The 20,034-nt window shown below is 43.4% G+C and overlaps 1 protein-coding gene across 6 annotated transcripts in view; it reads right to left on the minus strand.

Annotated features, from left to right (window-relative positions):
• Positions 1–20,034, minus strand: part of GLI3 (GLI family zinc finger 3) — a 238,411-nt gene that overhangs the window by 31,618 nt on the left and 186,759 nt on the right. For all 6 annotated transcript variants that reach the window (XM_083468761.1, XM_083468758.1, XM_083468759.1 and 3 more), the window contains one exon: positions 19,257–19,397. In XM_083468761.1, coding sequence (XP_083324887.1) covers positions 19,257–19,397 — 141 coding nt within the window. The remainder of the gene's footprint in view (positions 1–19,256; positions 19,398–20,034) is intronic.

The following is a 20,034-nucleotide window of genomic DNA, read 5'->3' on the forward strand; positions in this document are numbered from 1 at the left end:
TGGGTTAGAGAATAAACATTCCAGGTCTGGCTACTGGTCTGGCCACCCAACCAGTCATATCCATCATAATGGCACGGATGCTTGAACTGGCTTGTTGCTTTTGCTCTTCCCCAATCCCCTCTGCACAATCTGAAACTAAAGACACCCCAGCCCAACCCTCTGAGAGCAGGATGTTATGCTGCTTTGTTATTAGCTCAAGGGCTAACAGAGGAAGCTGACATTTTAATGACTTCTGCGGAAATCGTCCTGAATTTCAAGTTTTCAGCGGTGGGCCAAAGTACTAAGTCAGAGTTTCCACACAACAAGGAGGCTCAAGGGGTGCAGTTCAGAGAGCAAAGTACACCTAGCCTTGAGTGGTTTCCAAACTTTGTAATTCCTTGGCTTGAATATAACCTCAGTCACTTGTAATCCTCACCTCATCACGGCCCCCCTGTCCCCCCTCATGGCTGTAGTATCACTTCAGGGACAGAAACCTCCCACTCACCACCAGAGGTAAGTTAACAGCTGTAAGTTAAGTGGGTGGGCAGTCGGGGGGGTGGATGCTGATGGGTGGAAGGGAGCCTGGACATCAGGAGTTATGGAGTTGGGACTGGAATCACAGTTAACTCATTCACTAATTCTCCCCCTCATTCCAGCTCTCCCACCCCCAGCAGCCTGGATTTCTTTGTGCTTCTCTGTCCTTGCTCACTGGAACCTAACTTTGCATGCCAAGCCTCTTAATCATCTTCTCTGTTCAACTTTAGAAATCTGTGATAGTTTGCCGGCTCCTTTGTTAAACTTGCGGTGAGGAAAAAGACTTGATACTCTAGCGGAGGCCTATCTGCCTGTGAACACAGGTTTACCAGAAAACACAAGAGGAAAACAGGGGTTTCATTTCTGAGTCAGAACTTGGATTTTATCACACAGACAAAATATAATTAATTGTAAAAAATAAATAAAAATATTTCCCCGTGTGTCTTCCTCTTCAAAGTGGTACCCAAGTGCTAATGATAACCTTTGCTGCAGTGTCATACCACGTGATTCTGTAGCCCACGTCCCATTAAATGAATAGCTCCTTCCATCATCCACTGGTAATACTAAGGACTAGTTCATGTATGCCATTTGATTTTTCTATATTCGATGACTGGAAGAGGAACATATGAAATGACTTCAGTGAAAAACACTGTGTTGTAGGTGATATTAATCAATATGGACTTCTGCGTCCAATAAGAGTGTGTGTGTGTGTGTGTGAATTCTGGCTTTTGTGGTGCAGTCCCCAAGTGATGGACCATGTGAATATGAACCAGTTGTTAGTTCCCAATACCCATTTTGAGAGCAGTTATGTAGCACCATAATGAACAAGACAAACCTGGGGCAGAGAGGAATAAATGGGAGCAGGGCCCTTCACCATCTGACTGCTTTTGAATTTCTCAAAGGCCTTTTCAGCTTGATGGGGAAGGTTGTGTCAGTGCAATACCTTTCACGTATTGTGTTAGCAACTCCACTGAATAGGAATAGCATTAATAGGGAACTAAGCCAAACAATTCTGCCACACTTGCCAAACTAATGAATGCTGCCGCAAACATGCTGATCACTGCAATCAGAGCATCGTCAGATATGAGATTTCTTCTCTATTGGTCAAATTAGTATTAACATACATCTTTGAATAGCTACAGCGTGTTGACTAAAAATAAAACAGATTTTCTGCTGCTCCAGTTTCACAATATAAATTCAATTTCTTTGGTATGTGGTAATGTACCCTAGGAATAAATTGCAGCCAAAAAGTTGAAGGTGGGGGTGGGTGGGGGTGCCATGGAAATGAATACACAAAAATCGTAACATACTGCCTAAACTACGGAACTTTTTACTGTAAATATACAATACTTTTAAAGAATTTGCTCTGCAGTACAACACTGAGTTTTGGAAACAGCACAGAAGTAAGGTTTCTACCAGCAGGCTCTTTGAGTTAAAATGTAACTCTATATTCCAACTGCTTTATATCATTTTATATTAGAAGAGACAAACTACTTAATCTCATGAGCCAACATATAACGTGGTTTGATGGAACAAAGCAGGGAAACTGAGCAAATTCTGTTTCTAAATAAGAATGTGAAACTTTCCAAACTCCCACATTTATCCAAATCAACATCCACATGGCTTAGCGGAAAGTTCTTCACAGCACAAAATAACAAGCAAGAAGACCAACCAGATACTGAACTGTGCAGGATGCCATGTTCTGTGGGACCATGAATGAAGCCTCATGATCAGGAGAGCATTTGGATTCACACGCAACTTGCAGGTTCAGACCTGTTAGAAAAGAGGCCTGGTGGAGGCTTCTTCCTGCCACTCCAGATAGACAATACTGATCAAGATGGAACACTGGCCAGACATCTCGAATGCAGCATTCATGTATCTGTTCATTTGGAGTGAGGATCTGTCCTCCTCTGTCCATGCTTACTACTCTGCCAGGATAAGGAGTGGCAATTGTCTGGCTGAGGTTAAGAGTCTGCGATGGGGGATAAGTGCAGTGCTCATCAGCAGTTTCCTGCACTAGCAAGGTGTTGGACCAGGTGATCTTTGAGGCACCAGGTGACCTTCCAACTTTATGATTGTCTAGGCTTGCCATTTGTCAAGTTGGAATAGAACTTAAGCATGTAAACTCCAATGTGTCTACGCCCAAATTGAAGAGTCATATCCCAGACTGTACACAGGTAAAGGACTGCACTTAAAATAATGAGTAACAACCAAAACTATCATTACTACTCCTACTACGGTCTGCTCTTTGTCGTAAGGTCCTAAGGAGGGTTGCAACAATGAAAATATACAATATGAAATCAGTTTAAACAATTGCAGCTGGAAGAATAGGGTGGACGGGGACACACACACACACACACACACACCAAGTGTTAAAAAGCTGGGGTAGAGAGGTGTATCTTCTGCAAGGAGGTGACACACAGGTGTTTGTAGGCAGTGAAAGATTGGATGCCGACCAAGAAACTGAAAGTGAACCCTGAAAAGACAGAGGTGTTATGTGTTCCAAGTTCAGGAGGTGGGGGAACTGCCTGTTCCAGACAGGGCAGCAAGGAGAATGTCCGTAGCTTGGAGGTACTCCTGGATCCAACATTGTCCCTTGAGGCCAAGGTGGCCTCAGTGGCTAGGAGGGCCTATTTCAAGCTACTGTTGGTTTGCCAGCTATGGCCCCTTCTGGACAGAGATGACTTGGCCACTGCATTCCATGCTCTGGTAACTTCCAGATTGCATTATTGCAACGCACTCTACATGGGGCTACCACTGAATGTGACTCAGAAACGTCATCTGGTTCAAAATGCAATGACCAGATTTCTGGCTGGAGTTGCCTTTAGAACTCACATAACCCCTGTTCTAAAACGCCTATGTTGGCACTCATATTAGTGTTACAAATGCTAAGTTAGCTGGCAAACTAGTCATAGCTGACTAGTTTGCCTCCTGACAATACACTTCACTGACAATACTGGATCCAGGAGTATACCCAAGTTAAGGCCCTGTTCTTTCCAGGGAAGGCAATCTCTCTACCACTCAGGCCCAAGAACTTGGAACATCTAACACCTCTTTGTCTTACCAGGATTCAGAGGAGATTTACTGACCCATTTGCAGGCCATCACTGCTTCCATGCACCAGTCTAGCACCTAAAATGCCTTTCTGGATTCAGATCGAATGGAGAGATAGAGCTGAGCATCACTGGCTTATGGATGACACCTCCCTCTAAATCTCCTGATGATGAGCTCCCAGTGGCTTCAAATTGGCGTTAAATAGGATGGGGCGAAAGATGGAACCCTATAGGATGTCACAGAACAATTCCAATGATGCAGAGCAAAAATCAGAAGCTCCGTTGAACAGAAGTACATGATGCTGATATTACACATGCAGCTAAGTACCACTAGAGTTCAGAGCAGAATAAACGATATGACTTCAGACTTCAGGGGGGGTTTCAAATTCTTGAATGCTCCTTTGCATTAAAAAGCAAAGCATAGAGTGTGGCTGTGTTAGATCCTGATTTCTTTCTGGTTTGCATTTTTTTAATTAATTAATTTTTCTTCTTAAAAACAAATGGGAACCCTAAACAAATTGGATCATCACCATCATCATAGTCTGAAATGGCATAGCTCAAAGTTCAACTGCATCTGTAGATCAGCCCTATGTAATTGAAGGCCCCAACAATATAGGACAGAGCTTTCCAAACTATTCATGTCAGTGACACACATTTTAGACATGCATCATTTCGCAACACAGTAATTCAGTTTTACTAGCAAACTGGAGGTTAAACGAACCTCTTTCCAGCTCTGGGAGGAGCATGGGGAGCATTCGCGTGACACACCAACACACTGCAGCCAACACACTAACATGTTGTGACACAGTTTGGAAAGCTCTGCTATAGCATGTGGTCTGGTTTAAAATCTGCTCCTGGAATTCTTAATGCTTCAGTATTTGAAGATTTATACTGACCTGGAATGAGGTAGCCAATCCAAACTGAAAGAGAGCAACAGTGAAAGCAGCACTTAGGCAATTGTATGTATATACATCTACGAATGTAGATGGAATTCAAGAAGAGAAGGGAAAGTGTGGAGTCTCATGGGCACTGAAAAATGCAAGGCGGGGGAACTAATGAATGGATGGACATAGCTCAGCTGCTTAATCTTCTTCCATCTGAAAATTTAGCGTTTTCTTACCTGCCACTTCATTTCCTACTACTGTTCTGTCTTTTAGTGCTTTCTTGACACATGTAGGAAAGGGTAAAAGCTAATGAGTGTGGGTGTCAGCACAATATAAATTACTACGAAGGGGAAACTTGATGCATGGCTCAGGATCTGAAAGTGGAACGTCCGCCATTGTTTGCGATTATGGATCACATCACAATCTAATAGCAATTTTTATTTAATCAATAATTTCCATGCTGAACAGACAGGCCTGTTACAGAGGATCGACAAGCAGGTACTGATAACAACACGGCTCGTTATTAATCTTTACCCTGCCAGCTTATCAGCCAAACTACTGTAAAAACCACAACCAAGATGGATTTAGAAACAAGATTCCCCCCACCTCGCCTCTACTTCATCCTCTGCTGTTTTTCAGGTACCTAATGTTTCATACTTTATACACAAAATATATTTTGAGGAACCTGAGGCTTGAATTACATAGAAAGGCAATTCATATTAGGCAATTTCACAAATCAGTGGGAACTAGCCCAATGCTCAGTACCATTATAGGCTAATAAATCATACTTTCTCTTTGAGATGTCAATCGCCAAAGCCCTTTGTAAAAATGTTGGCATCTGTAATTCAGCAAAGCCTTTTCATCTTGAAATAAGATGCTCTAGACTGATAACAAGAATAATCCTCTCTTGATCAAAAAAAAAATCTGCATTTTACCAATTAAAGCTGCTGCCAGAAGCCAAATGGGGCAGCACTGAGACTCCACTGAAGTTTATCTCTGCTAAACACAAGGAGGAATACAGTTAAAGCTTTGTTTCATTTTCAGCCTGACTACTTTATCTCACTCTAAGAACTGCAGCATCTTGGCCCTGGTGATACCACAAGAATGGGATACGCAGACCTCATACCTACACTACAAGCCACCGCGCGCGGCTCCCCACTCCTGACAAAGACACCACCCATTCATTTTCAAGATTAGACACCCGACACCTTGAAGAAAAGTCACAGCAGCCCGCAAGTTTCCAAAAAAGGAAAAATGCTGGATTTATTACACCGTGATAAAAAGATCAGATGCATCCTTCTATTAAAAGGCTGTACAAACAAAGGGCACAAGGAAGCTAAAGAAAACAAATTTCCACACACACACCCCTGCCAAAAGTACAATGTGAACTTCAGGGTCAAACGTGCTATACAAGATGCCTAAGCAATTTGAAATAAATACACATATAGGGTCAGTGTACTATATTAATAACTTTAAAAAAATCCTGTTGGATCGGACCAAAGTCCATTTAACCAAGCGTTCTGTTTCTAACCATGGCCAGCAGAAGGCAAGAAGGCAACTATCATCTCAAACTGCCTAATTCCCTTAACTGGTATTCAGAGGGATACTGATTCTGATCTGAAGATTACACTGAGTTATAGTTACATTCATATCATCTGTGAATTCATGAATTTTTAAAGCAATCTACGTTTATGGCCATCCTTGTGCCCTGTGGAACTGAATTTTCTAAGTTAGTTATACACTGTATGAAGCAATACATTATTTGCCTGTTCTGAACCTTTTGTTGTTTGTTGTTGTTGTTTCCACTGGGCAACTCTATGAGATCCAGTATAACAATGATTTTTTACTTCCTGTTCTTCGTACCCTTCGTAATTTTATAAACTCGAATCAGGCATAGTGCCATTTTAAAAAATAGGATTCTGTGTATCAGCCGTACACCGTGAAATATAGGAAGCATGTATTATAGGCAAGTCCTGGACAATTGGACTGAAATGACTGGAACTTATTGCACTCCTCCCTCTACATTTTAATGGGGCTTGTGCAGACTTTGCCAGAAGATTGTGCCCTAAACAATTATTTACCCAAGCAGAACTAACACATCCACGAGGTATGAGGCAACCAAGTACCTATGTGTACAAAATACTGAACTTGCAACTTTGTGTACCAACTTTTTAGCAGTGATGACTGCAACTTGGCCCTTCAGAGCAGAACATTCTTAGGGCTCTTTGCCCATTCAAAGGCATGGGAGTTAACATTAGTATATGAAGAAGACCAGCCCTTCATAACAAAAAGGAGCACTTATATACTTATCCAGACATTTTGCTTACTCCATCCTGCGATCTCAGCCTCAGTAATGATACTTTTAGCTAAAACCAACTAGAGGACAAACAGTAATTGTTCTTTTCAAGATGAAGCATGTGGGAGAAGTTTTGTTACCACACCCTGTCAACTGAACTGCACGGAAAAGAAATTTGGCTGAACGATAAATATCACGATTAAAAGAACATAGGAGCAGCATAGGTCTGGATGAAATATGCTCTTGGTTAGGTCAGGTGTCATCTTAAACTAGTGATGTTCAAGGAATGTGATGCATACGTATTCCAAAAAAGCAAACTTACCCATATGTAAGTTGGAATATCACACTTCTCTGAATTTTTCAGAGATGGTCTGAGGGCTGCATTAAAAAAATCCCAGTCTTGTTTTACAGATAATACCTAGTCCAAAGCAGCTCGAAGGCCTGTCTAAGGTTGTGACCGCTGTGTGCACAAGTAAGGTGGGTCTGCAAACGCCCTCAGAAACGAAGAGACCCGACAGAATGCTGTCTTCCATCTGAGGAAAAGATGACTGACACAACAGCCAAGTGGCAACAACCATATTCTGTGCAGTATTTCCGGGAGGAATTTATTTATTGTTTAAAAAAACTACATTCCCCCATCACAAAATTCCAGGGTGGGTTACAACAAATATATAAAACAAGATATTAAAAGAACATCTGCAGCATGTTTCACATCCTGTTGGCTCCTAAGGATGTTGTGTTCCCATTTTAAATGTGCACACAATGGTTGTGGCGTTTAGCTTAGGATTTTTAGCTGCTTTAAGTGTTATTACAGGTAAAACAAGACTGGGTTTTTTTAATGGCAGCCCTAGGATGTCATAATACTAAGTACAAATTTATGGTTGTTTGGGATGGATTTTATAAACCACCAAAAACCCTGTATGGAAACAGAATGGAAAAAGCTTAGGAAGGAACACATATGGAAGTGACAAGAGACTAGAAACAGACAGACTCGTCTGCCCTTGTTTTAAACCACTTCTGAGGGCACACTTGTCCATACAAAGGTGGGTGCTTCACTGTAATAAGCGATGTTCAGGTATCATTTGGAATCTTGGTTCAGTTGAAAAACTCCTCTGCAGGCAATACTTCCAAAGGGGATACTAATACTATATCTGCATGTGACAGAGAAAGTCTCACTATTACCCAATGAAAATTCAATGCAGTTTTCTGATGGATTCAGTGCTACCTAATGAAACAGACTTTTCTTCACTATTTTTGGAATTATATGGCTCCTTTTAAAAATCATTATAGGAAAGATGGAGTCAAAAGAGTAGATGATAAAGAATGCTGAACTAGCTATATATTGTTTTATAGCATTTAATTACAATAGTTCAGTTTTCCTGTTGGCGAGGTACAAATTTTGATAACAAAACTAAAGCTATCGCAAGAGAAAATTGCAAATGCATAGTTAGAAGATTTGCAATTTTCTACTTATGAGGGGGAAAAGAGTTTTACCCAGTGCCACACTCAAGTTGAGAATGTCCTATCTGATTCACAGTTTTCCCTCTCACCTTCTCTTCCATTAGTCATGTTTTACACAGGAGTGTTCAGAATAAGGTTCAACTCCTAAGTGATGCCAGGTGTGTAAAATAAATTTACATGTGTGGGGTTCTATTTGACCACATTACATTTAAACTGGATTCTTAGTGGCTGCATGTACAGCATTTGCCTATCAGCATGGCAGGCACACAGACCATGAATTCATGACCATCTCACACTGCATACGTAAGAACATGTCCCCCTGCACAGGGAGGTTTATTTTATATGCACTGAGAAGCAGCAATACAACTGGAAGATGCTGAATTTGGAAGGAAACACCCAGTCCGTTTTGACCTGTGCAGCCAATTTTTGAGCAGACACCTGGAAACACCCAGAGCAAAACCAGCTGCAGAGGTCTCTCCTTAAAAATAATAATCCACTACTGAAGCAACTGATAAGAACAACAAGCTTCTTCATACACCCACAAATGGGGGGGGGGGTTTAACTTGTAAATTCATCTCAAATCTCACTATACACAGAAGAGACACCAGTAACTATGTGGAATTGCACCAGCAGAGGAGCACCAAAATGGAACAAAGCCCACCAGAGTCACGCTTAGGAGAAAGATGCAAAACCTCAATGGGAGGAAGCTTGCAGGGCGGGGTTTTTATTCAATACCAATGGGAGCATTTCCACTGACTTAACTGATCTTTTTATATCGTTCCCCCAGTGAGCGGCAGAACCCGGCAGTGGTTGTGCTAGCTGTCTCTCAAGACCCCGAAAGGCACATTCCCTTTACAAGCACATTCTGGGCTTGCCTTGATGAGAAAGATGCATCCTGAAAGGGGACAGGGAAAGCGCCAGGAGTTGCTGGCGTCGTCATGGGCTGCACATGCAAAACAGCTGCAGAGCAACCAGGAGGCGCGTCTGGAATTACTTACCCTTGAGACCAAGAACACTTACGCAGTTACTTTTGATGAGGGTTAGAGGTCTGCGATGCAATTTTCTTGTATATATTTTAACAGAAACATTCCACATTATAGTTCAGTGTGTGGAAGGGAAGACAGAGAGGGAGACTCACACAAAGGGGGGGGCGCAAAGATTTGCCTTCAAGTTATGGCTGAAACACTGAAGCACGTATGGTTGGGGTTTGGGTTTTTTTTACTAATCCATATAGGGTGATTTTGGGAACCAATCTTGGCAAATTTAAAATCCAAGACACTTTGCCTTCTTCTTGGAGCTGATGAAAGGATCGGTGCCTCATTCATTACTGCTGTTGTCTGGGACTACATGGATGACTGCAAAATCCAGAATAGGAAGTGGAAATGCCAACGCCAGCAGACACACTAACGTAAACACGCTGGCCCCGCTTTCTGAACATAACACATTATTGAGAAAAGGTTCATTAGGCAAGCATTTGCATAACGAGCCAACAATTTCTATTGTTTTCTATGGGAGAAATCCCAATAAATTCCTGACAGCCTGATAAAACAAGGGGACAGAAGGACCATTGTGTTGAACTTGTACCAGTCACCCTCCCCAGATCTTCCACCTCTGACCTAAGCTACTCCCTCTTCCTGGCAGTGGGCCTGTCCCTTTGATGCCAGTTTTTGGACCATTCCCCCCCCCCCAAGAGCTGGCCAGTGAGTCAGTGGTGCTGCTGTGTGAGCCTGCAAGGGCTGCTCCTCCACTTCTTCCTCCTCCTCCCCAGGCCCTGTGAAGCTGCCTCCTGGTTGTCAAGATGGACGCCGAGCCGCTGCTGCTCCAGAGTGGAAAAGCAATGGAAAGTACATTGGAGCCAAGCCTGGCTGGCAACTGGGGTGGTGTGGATGAAGAAGAGGACAAGGGGGGCCTGGGCTTCCTCCTTGGCATCGCCCTCGCTGCTTCCAGGGCAGAGTCAGCAGGTCTTGTCATGGCAGCAGTGGCTGGAGAAGGAACAGCTGGTGGTGCTGCCATTTTGGACCTCGCAGGTCAGAAGTGGAAGAAGGTCTGAGGGAGGGCAACTGGGTCATGCCAATGTAGGTATATAGTAGGAAAACGTTGGCCTTTCTTTCAAAATAAAATGCAGCATTAAGGAAAGCTGTTCTCGCAGGTCTGGCTGCTCGGATATCCGAGTCAGCCATTTGTGTAATGAGGACTGGGTACAAATTCCCCATGTTCAGATAAGTGAATTTTCACATAATGAGAGTTCAGAGAGTGGGACCTGCACATACTTCAAAATCTTGAGAAGGCAATTCCCCGTTGCTACTTTCTGTAATGTTTATTTCTCCTATATATCCCAAATTTGTTAAATGTGCAGGCCTCTGAAAATAATCCATATAGTTATAGTAGACTGAGTGCTCCATCCTGGTAAACCAAGCTACTGAGCATCCTGGAAGGGGCATTGCCGGTGGTCTGGTAGCAATTTAATAGAAGTTGTATGGTGGGTGGGAATGCATCATGCTGGGAGTCACCAGCAAAGGCATGCAAACTAGTCATTCTACTATCCCTAAAAGGATTCTCCAGCAGCAGATCCTATTTGGTTGGTATTACCATCAGCACATTTCAATTTCACAGAATACAACGAATGCAGAAAAAGCACATGCATGCTCACATGCTCATCCTCTGTGTCTGTTATGCACAGAAGATGGTCAGTTAACACCATGTAATCCCCTAGAGTGAATGAACAGAATAATCATTGAAGCAGCCTCCTGTTTCTAGTTTATGAAACTAGTGATAACAGGGAGGATGTGAATCAGGATCACTGTTCCAGGCCCCACACTTAACTGGTGGGCCCCACCTGGAAGAAGCTCTCCCCCCCCCCCCGGCAGTACTTAACAAGGTGGCCAAGGGCATCCACTGCAGTCTGGCGGGCCCCACTGGCTGTGAACATCTTGAGAGCTGTGTGGGCACGAGGCTGCCATCTGCAACATCCCCTGTGACCTTCAAGGTGCTTCGAGCAGCAGCCAACAATGAATCACTGCTATTGGGGCTGGCAGGGCTGGCAAGGAGGAGGGACAGAAACAACATTTGTGTCCCCTTTCATAAAATTTGTACACCACTGGATTGGGGGGGGACCCCCACAAAGTGGCTTATGAAAATAAATGGCACTAGCTCTGGCTGCTCAGAGGAGGAAGAGGAAAATGGAGGAAAGAATGACCTCAATAAGACCCCCACCCTCTGAAGGGAATCATACCCCCTAGTTATACTTTCAGTGGGGACCAGAATGTCTGAGGAGGAGCAAGGCCCTTTGAATTCAGTGAGGCTTACCCATAAGTAACAAAAAGCTGAGGTAACAAAAATCTGCTTGCACTACAAACCATTCCAGAACCTATTCAAGTGTGGATTCATTACCCAGAATTAAATTAATTAGTATTTCACTCGAAAAGCACTGAAGTTTTCAGACATCTGTGACGGGAGTTCAGGAGTAAGATGTGGAGCGGACAGCTTCTCACTAAGAACAACTGGCGTGCTTTCAAAGTGATCTAGCATGAGAAATGAAGAATAAAAATGAGGGCCTGGGATGTTTAGTCCAGTCCACTTCCAGTCCTACGTCTTTACTCCCCTACTCTTTAATGAGTTGTTTTGTAAAAAGTTGGAATGTGTGAGTGAATTGTGGGAAAGATTTTTCTTCCTATGTGTTCCTTAAAATTCTGCCTCCCCCCCCCCCTCTTTAAATGATGTGTAGATTGATTTCAAAGAAATTAAGCACTTCCTCTGTTTGTTAATGCTGAGGGAAGAGAAGGATTGCAACCTCAATTTAATTTAATTTATGAGGAAGGAATTATGTGGTGATTGATGAATGGGGGTAAATTAATTGAAGAGAAACTGATGGTTACAGATACAAATGCACTCATTTTGCATTGTGTTTTATCAGAGGTTCCTCACTGAGAAGATCAGCAACCCCAAACCCACTTCTCTGAAAAGACAGTTCCTCACCATCACCACCTTCCTGTGTAACATGCAGCAGCTGGTGGGGGGGGGCACTAGCAGTGTCCCAGAGCGCACTTCCAGTTTTAAAAATCTCAAGTTCATTTCCCAGCAGACATTTGAGGGTTTCAGATTGTGAGCCAGAGTGGGGGGGGGGGAGAGATGGAAAAGTACTGGCTTAGCACAAGGCCCCTCAAATGCCACAAAGAGCTGTCACTGTAACCAGATAACTACGATTCACAATACAGTGAGTGTTGAATAAACAAGTTGCATGCACACAATATTTATGTACATCCAATGTAATTTTTTAGGTTCATTTTTGGTTCTCAATTGTGAGGTGCCTCACTTCCGATCTTAATGAAACAAGAACTGTAAGAGTCTTTCGTGACCACTTCCAACTGTTATTTTCTATGAGTCTTGATGGGGTTAGAAGGTGGAAAGCCTGCTAGTACAATATGGATAGCTTTGCACTTTCCATTACAGTGGTACCTTGGGTTACAGACGCTTCAGGTTACAGACTCCGCTAACCCAGATATAGTACCTCCGGTTAAGAACTTTACTTCAGGATGAGAATAGAAATCGTGTGGCGGCAGCAGCGCAGGAGGCCCCATTAGCTAAAGTGGTACCACAGGTTAAGAACAGTTTCAGGTTAAGAACAGACCTCCAGAACAAATTAGGTTCTTAACCCGAGATACCACTGTATTGCATTCAACATTGGTTGAGATCCTTTGTTTATGGGCTATTTGTTTTTAGCTCCTCCCTGTTGAACTCTAATGCACGCAGAGGACTCAGTGGTGTCTTTCAGCCTGCCAGCACAACAAAATCAGGATTCTGAGGCTGAAACTAAACAACTGTCACTAGAGGCTCAGATAGAGAATGGTGCCTTTTCCAGCTCCAGCTGGTTCACCAGCTATGACTCCTTTCAGACAGAGATGATTTGGCCAATGTAGTCTATGCTCTGGTAACCTCCAGATCAGACTACTGCAACATGCTCTTTGTGGGGCTGCCCTTGAAGGTGACACAGAACCTTCAGTTGGTCCAAAATGTAGCAGCCCGATTACTGCCGGGGGTCCATTTAGATCTCATGTACCCATTGTTTTAAAACAGACACCTTGGTTGCCACTGCATTTCCGGGCCCAATTCAAGGTGTCCACATAGAATCATAGAATCTTCCAACTCTTAAGATTCAATGAGTACACCACTGTTGTATTGTTGGTTGATGTTGCCCTGTTGGTAAAAGTTTCCTCACAATAAAGCTGAGCTTTTTGGTCATGAATCCACAGACCCTGACCTTCACAGACACCATTGCTTGACCCCAATGCACCGAAGACACTAAGCACCACCTATTCCACAATGCCCAGCAAATGGTCCAGGGAGCACAGCAGGTGAAACCTGCATCAAGGAGAAACACTTGCAGTAAGAGCTGACAGTAAGAGCTGTTCGACAGTGGAATTTGCTGCCATGGAGTGTGGTGGAGTCTCCTTCTTTGGAGGTCTTTAAGCAGAGGCTTGACAACCATATGTCAGGAGTGCTCTGATGGTGTTTCCTGCTTGGCAGGGGGTTGGACTCGATGGCCCTTGTGGTCTCTTCCAACTCTATGATTCTATGATTAGGCAGGGTGTTGCCCCTTTAAGCAGTTACTCACTTAACATAAAGATATACCATATTTTTCCTCCCCCATGTATAAGACGCCCCCTATTTTGGGGGACTCCGATTTGGGGACTCCCTGCTCTGCACTATCTGTGTATAAGACGAGCTCAAATTTTGAACATTATTTTAGAGTAAAAAAACATAGTCTTATACACAGAAAAGTATGGTAAATTGGGGCATAAACCTGCTCTCAGCTAATCAGGCAGCAAACTTTTGACAATAAATATATTGTATTAACACCTGCACCATCTTAAAGCACTCTCATAAAAAACCCTGCACCATATTAAAGCGCTCTCACGTTTCCTCACATAGGAGTCAATGCTGCTTCTAAGATGTTGGGTTGTATCCAATGCTGCTGTCGCATTAGTTGAACAAATGTCTGCTCACACAACAGGACTTTCTCTTCCTTTTCTCCCCGCTAGAAACCACTAAGCATGCGCCCTAAAAAAATCTGCCCCTGGTTGGGTGGCTCTCTGGCCTGGAGCAGCTTCTGGGGGCGCACGGAAGGCTGCAGGAGGGAGGAGATGTCCCACTGTCTGAGCAAAAATCTGTTCTACTTGCACAACAGCAGTGTTGTCTACAAACTTATGTCTGTTACAGGACACCATCTAAAAAACAAGGAAGTATGTCTCATTTCAGCACTATTGCACTTACCCAAATTCAAATTTAAATCAATTGATTAACCAAGTAACTCATTAAAGCTCATGACTGATTAGCTAAGGTTTATTTAATTGGAATAACAGTCCTAAGCTGGAAACCTGGTGACAAACTTTAGAATTTACGTGCGTATATGTGAACACACATTAACACCAACAGTTGATATGGGTGCATATGAAAATCTTTATGCACTTCCCATTGAACTTCATGGATGTGTCTGATGTGGACAGAAAGGTGTCTCATCATTCCAAATCACTAGCTTCATGCAACAAACGACAATCAGAGCTGGGTTGGGGCCACGCTGTCTCTCTGATGAAGGCAAGTTGGAAAATTAAAGCCTTAAAATCTGTGAGTTTGGATGTATAATTATTGCTCTTCTGGTCTTTGCTACTATGCAAACTTTCATCAAAGAAAGGAATTTTCTGCTACAAAATCAATCGGAAAGCATCAAGAAAAATAAATCTAATTTCTTTGAATTATGTATCTTCAAGTGCATTTTAAATAAAGAACAGTTATCACTAAGCCTTCATAGGAACAGCAAAGAAATACAGCACTGTTTCAAATTTCTGACTGCCATTGTATTCATACATAACAGTAACTTCAGTCTTTTTCCTTCTGGGGGCAATTTTCCTAAACAAACACTTATCTTGATGCCTAACTTAACCAATCTCTAGTAATTTGTATAATCTAACAGATAGCTGCATTAAAAAAACAAAACTGAGGTTCAACGAAAAGCAGACTAAGGGAAGGGGTGGAATATACAGCATCTTATTAGCTTCTGGGCGCAGAAGTGAATTTATCACACACTTAAAACTAACGTGCTCAGCCCAATTATAATATCTTGTGGGCAAAGAAATTAATTAAAGAGTAGAATGATTAAGGGCCCAGCAGCAAACCAAGTTTGAAAAATAAATAAGGTCTTTTTGTTACGGTTTTCTCAAAAGGAAAGAAAGAAAGAAAGAAAGAAAGAAAGAAAGAAAGAAAGAAAGAAAGAAAGAAATTCAACTGGTAATATAAGTAGGTAATCATTTTAGGGGTTCCGTGCATTGTAAATGAGACTGGCAGGAAACCCAGCAGTCCAGGTCATAGTTCTGCTCTCCAACTTTGTGATTTGCTAATGTGAAACACATGCATCCCTTTTGCACAAAGTTCAAATAACCCTGGAATTCCAAGAGTGTAGCTCAGTGACTGAACCAGAACAAGGGCAGAACTTGTCAGGATTTAAGAGCTTTCAGCAAAGCCCTTCAATTGCAGTCAGCACCCCATTCCTTAGAAGGATATCAATTATAGATAGTGAGTTGCTTTAGCAAGGGGAGTCAGTGCTGTCAGACACTAGATAGACAACCATGAAGAATCATGAATCTTTCTATTAACTGTAAAGGAGAGGGAGGCTGGTGGCAGGGGCGGGGGTGGTGGTAGAGGGAAAGGATGGATAGGTGCTATAAATAAGGCAGACCCTCTGAATAGTTTAACACACTGCCTGTTAGAGCATGCATCACAAACATTTTAAGAAATTTCAGTTCTAAACAGCACATGGAACTTGAAAATCGCTCCAACTAATGAAAATTGCTACAGCGTCAAAAACTACCTAAGTGGTTTGATCATTATTGTATTGATCTGTATATTTATTTTGTTCATCCACTCACAGGATGGGACAGTCTGGATATGAACTGGAAACTGGTGGCTCCACACTGCATTTTTAAATGCTGTTTAAGAATCTTGAGACAGCAATGAATAAAAGTATCATTTCCTTCCGCCTAGGATGACCACTGCCAGCTATGTGACCTTTAACATCTAAGCTATGGCATTACCTGAAATGCTACTGAAAGATTCCGGTAACAGCAGGAAAAAAACGACAAAATCACAGCATATGCTATTGGCATGGTATTCAGCATTGAGATGGCAGTTGGCACATCCCACTTATTTGCTGGTGCAGCAAACTCTAAAGCTGTGATTTTCAAAACTTTTGTCCTTGCAGAAACCTTCATATATTTGGTCACCTGCTGCAGAACACCTGTAGATTGGGGAAACCAGGGAAGCGCCCATAAGCACCCACTAAATTTGTAGAGTGCACTGATTAGGCCCACGGAAAGAACGTCCTAGAAGAGTAGAAGTTGGTCTATTATCATGCTTTATATCAAAGAAAGCCTTACGAGCTTCCATGGAACACAGTTTGAAAACAACTGCTCTAGTGAGTTTGACTGCTCTAGGAGACTTTGACACTCCCTTCTTGGGGAAATACGTTTCCATTGGTCATTGATGGTCTTTCAGAGCCAGCTAAAAACCTATTTATTTACTTGGGGCTTTAGGTGTCCCAGGTGCCAAATTGTAATCATTTTAATGCTTGTGTGCTTAGCTATTTACTGTTCTTGTGGAACATTTTGCAATGGTGTTCTAATGGTATGATACCTCCCTACCCTGGGCTCCTGTATGGAAGGGCAGTGCAGCAGTCAGATAAATAAATGTGATATGCTACAATGCTGGTCTGTGACTTGTGGGTCATGGCCTGATCCAAGGTGGGTCACAACCACCATGCAAATATATAGTAGAACATTAAGAAGTAGGTCTCTGAATGCATGTTTGAGTTAAAAGTGGATCCTGTGTTTGAAAATGTTGAAGATACCTGTGTTATAGTGAACAAAACATGATGTAATAGCATTGACTTTAATAGGCTCACACTCATGTAGGACTTGCCTCTCTGATTTGTAGAAGAAAGGAAGATACTTGGAAGAGGAATCTGGAGCAGAGAAGCAGCAGGCAGGGAAAGGGTTGTGCACTTTGCCCTTCATAGACTAACAGGGCTGCAAGGAGGATAAAATGGGAGCAACTCTGGCCACACACTGAGCTCTTGTAGCTTGGAAAAGAAAGTTACAAATGGAATAAAATAGATCTCTGTAAAAAAACACTTACTTGTCTATAAATCTCTATGAATCTAAGGTGCTGCTTTCAGTTCTTTGGAAGAAAGTACAGGATGCAAACAGAACAAACTGACACATTCCAGCAAGCCAGGTAAACAAATGTCATTTTTTGAGATAAAAAGTATTATATTACTTGGCTTCTATGTTGTATAAAATTCACCTAATGCTTTCGACGAATGAGTGAATAACACCTGAGGCCAGATAAATATCACTTATTTAGTTCTTATGTAACTCTCACCTGGAAACTCAGATTATATACTGCATGTCACAGTGACTTTTGGTAAAATGTTGACATGCCTATGAAATCACCTATACTCCATGGCTTGCTTGCTGAGCGTTCAAAAACCCAGAGACACAGTAGTGAACAGTGACAGTTGGCTAAAGTGGGGAAATTGTGTTTGAACATTTTTTTAAAGAAACACCTGGGTTGTCAACTTTCAAGTGTGAATTTCATCTTTTACATACTTTTGGATGTCACTTGTATTGTAGATATCATAGGAGGTATGTTAAGAAAGCAGAAACAATAAGATTCATTAATACAGTGTTTCCCAACCGGTGTTCCGCTGCACACTAGTGTGCCGCGAGACGTTGGCTGGTGTGCCGTGGGAGGGAGGCGGGCGAGTCGGGCGGCGAGAGGCGGGGCGGCGGCGGCGAGGATCCGCGTCGAGCTGGGGGCGGCTCCGCGGTGGTGGTGCCGAGGTTTCTCTCACCATTCTCCCCTCACACACACACACAGGAAATAACACAGGATCAGCTGACAGGACCCGGCCAATGGGGCGGCGGCGGGGCAGCGCGCGCAAAAGGGAGGAGCGCGAGACAGCGGACGAGGAGGAGGCCGGCATGTCCGGGCAGCAGCAGCAACAACAGCAGCAGCAACTCCCGGCGACGGCTCCTCAAGCAACCCTACTCCCTCACCGGCCTCGGCCGCCCTCCTGCTCCACCCGCCGCCGCCTCCCCCGCCGCCGCCGGCCACCTCGGCCCCGCCGCCGCCCCCTCCTCCACCCGCTATCGCCGCCACCACCACAACAGCCGCCGCCGCCTCAGCTGCCGCCGTCCCTCAGTCCCTCGCTTTGCTGCCTCCTCCCCCCCCACCCCCAAAGCTTGGAGGTTCCCCGGCAAGGGGGAGGGGAAAAAATTGAAACTTTCACTTTCGTGCGTCCCTCCCGGCGTGACGCTGCGCGCTGACGTCACGGGGCTGTAATGGTGGTGTGCCTCGAGATTTTTTTCATCAAACAAGTGTGCCTTTGCCCAAAAAAGGTTGGGAAACACTGCATTAATACATATTTACTTTTAAGTAGCTAGTATTAACTCTCCTGCCACTAATGCTATAGGGTTTTGCCTTCATCCAAGGGAACTACAATAACACAATGTACTCTTATTCTACCAAGTAATCCACTTCAGCTTACACACACAACAGAAAATTGATACATAAAATGCACCACAAATCCTTTAGGGTTGGGGGGGGGGCGTTTCTCAGTCTCCCCTTTCTATTGTTACAGTCCCATTTGAAAGGGAGGGGAATCAAACTTGGCAAGAGGTTAATAATAACTCATGTCCAGCTTACTATTACTCAATAACTATCAAAGCCTCTGATTCAAAATAGTATTTTGTGGCTTACAGGATCAGAGCCATTACACTCTCTATTGAAGACTTTATTGAATTTTACACTAAGCTTTAGCTGACTGAACAGGTCAAACGCTATAGCTCAGAGTTTTGCTTTATTCGCAGAAACTCAAACTCCTCTCCAGCCCGCAATGCTGTTTGCAAAGAAACTTGACTCAGCAAAGGGTCACAGAACCTGCCCCTGCAGAAAAGGTCACATACTTTTCAAAACCAGCTCCTGAATGCCATTAACTTACATGCACTAGCTGCTCCTGCGTGTCAAACTCTCGCGAACAGCCTTCCCAGTGGCAGTTTGTCTCGTAGACCACTTCAGGCTCCTGCTTGCTTTCATCTTTGTCCCCTTCTTCTTTAACTAGCGTCATGCCTTCAGGTGGCTCCTGGGGGAGTGGGGATGAGGAGAAGAGGGAAAGGGTGTAAGAAAGAGGGGCAGAATCCCCTAGCTTCAAAAGTACCAGAAGGGTGTGGGAAGGAAACCTCATTCACTGCCTTTCAGCAAAACCCCAAAGCCCAGAGTTAATCTTGTAAAGCAAAGAATGAGAAATGGACAATTTCTGCAAAGCTGTGTCATGTGCTCCCTAACTATTTTGAGAAAACCCGAAGATATATGGCTCTGCTGTGTCCTATGGACTTTCCATTTGCTTCTAAGACTTTTGGCTAAGGTCCTGTCTGCCATAGGTGCAAAGCCTAAGTTCTCAACTTGTGAAATGAGGATGGCAAAAGACAGAATTGTTTGGGAAACCAGTGGAATATGGAGATGCTGTTAACCAGTCTAAGCCTGATTGACTGGGAGAACTATAAATCAAGCCACAATTTTAAACAGAGCAGTCCTCTCAGGCACAGGTGCCATAAGAACGGTGGTCAACAATCATCAGCAAAATGCAGGTGTTGGCCAGGCAGTATGGTGTTCAGGTGGCTGGTCAAAAATGGATGACATCCTCTGAGTCATGGCCTCTGAACTACCTGGAAACTGCAACCTTTCCACAGCAGATGTTCATTTTACCATGACTGAGCAAC

The sequence above is a fragment of the Podarcis liolepis genome (genome assembly GCF_965112155.1).
Source record: "Podarcis liolepis genome assembly, chromosome: 12".
NCBI classification, from domain to species: domain Eukaryota; kingdom Metazoa; phylum Chordata; class Lepidosauria; order Squamata; family Lacertidae; genus Podarcis; species Podarcis liolepis.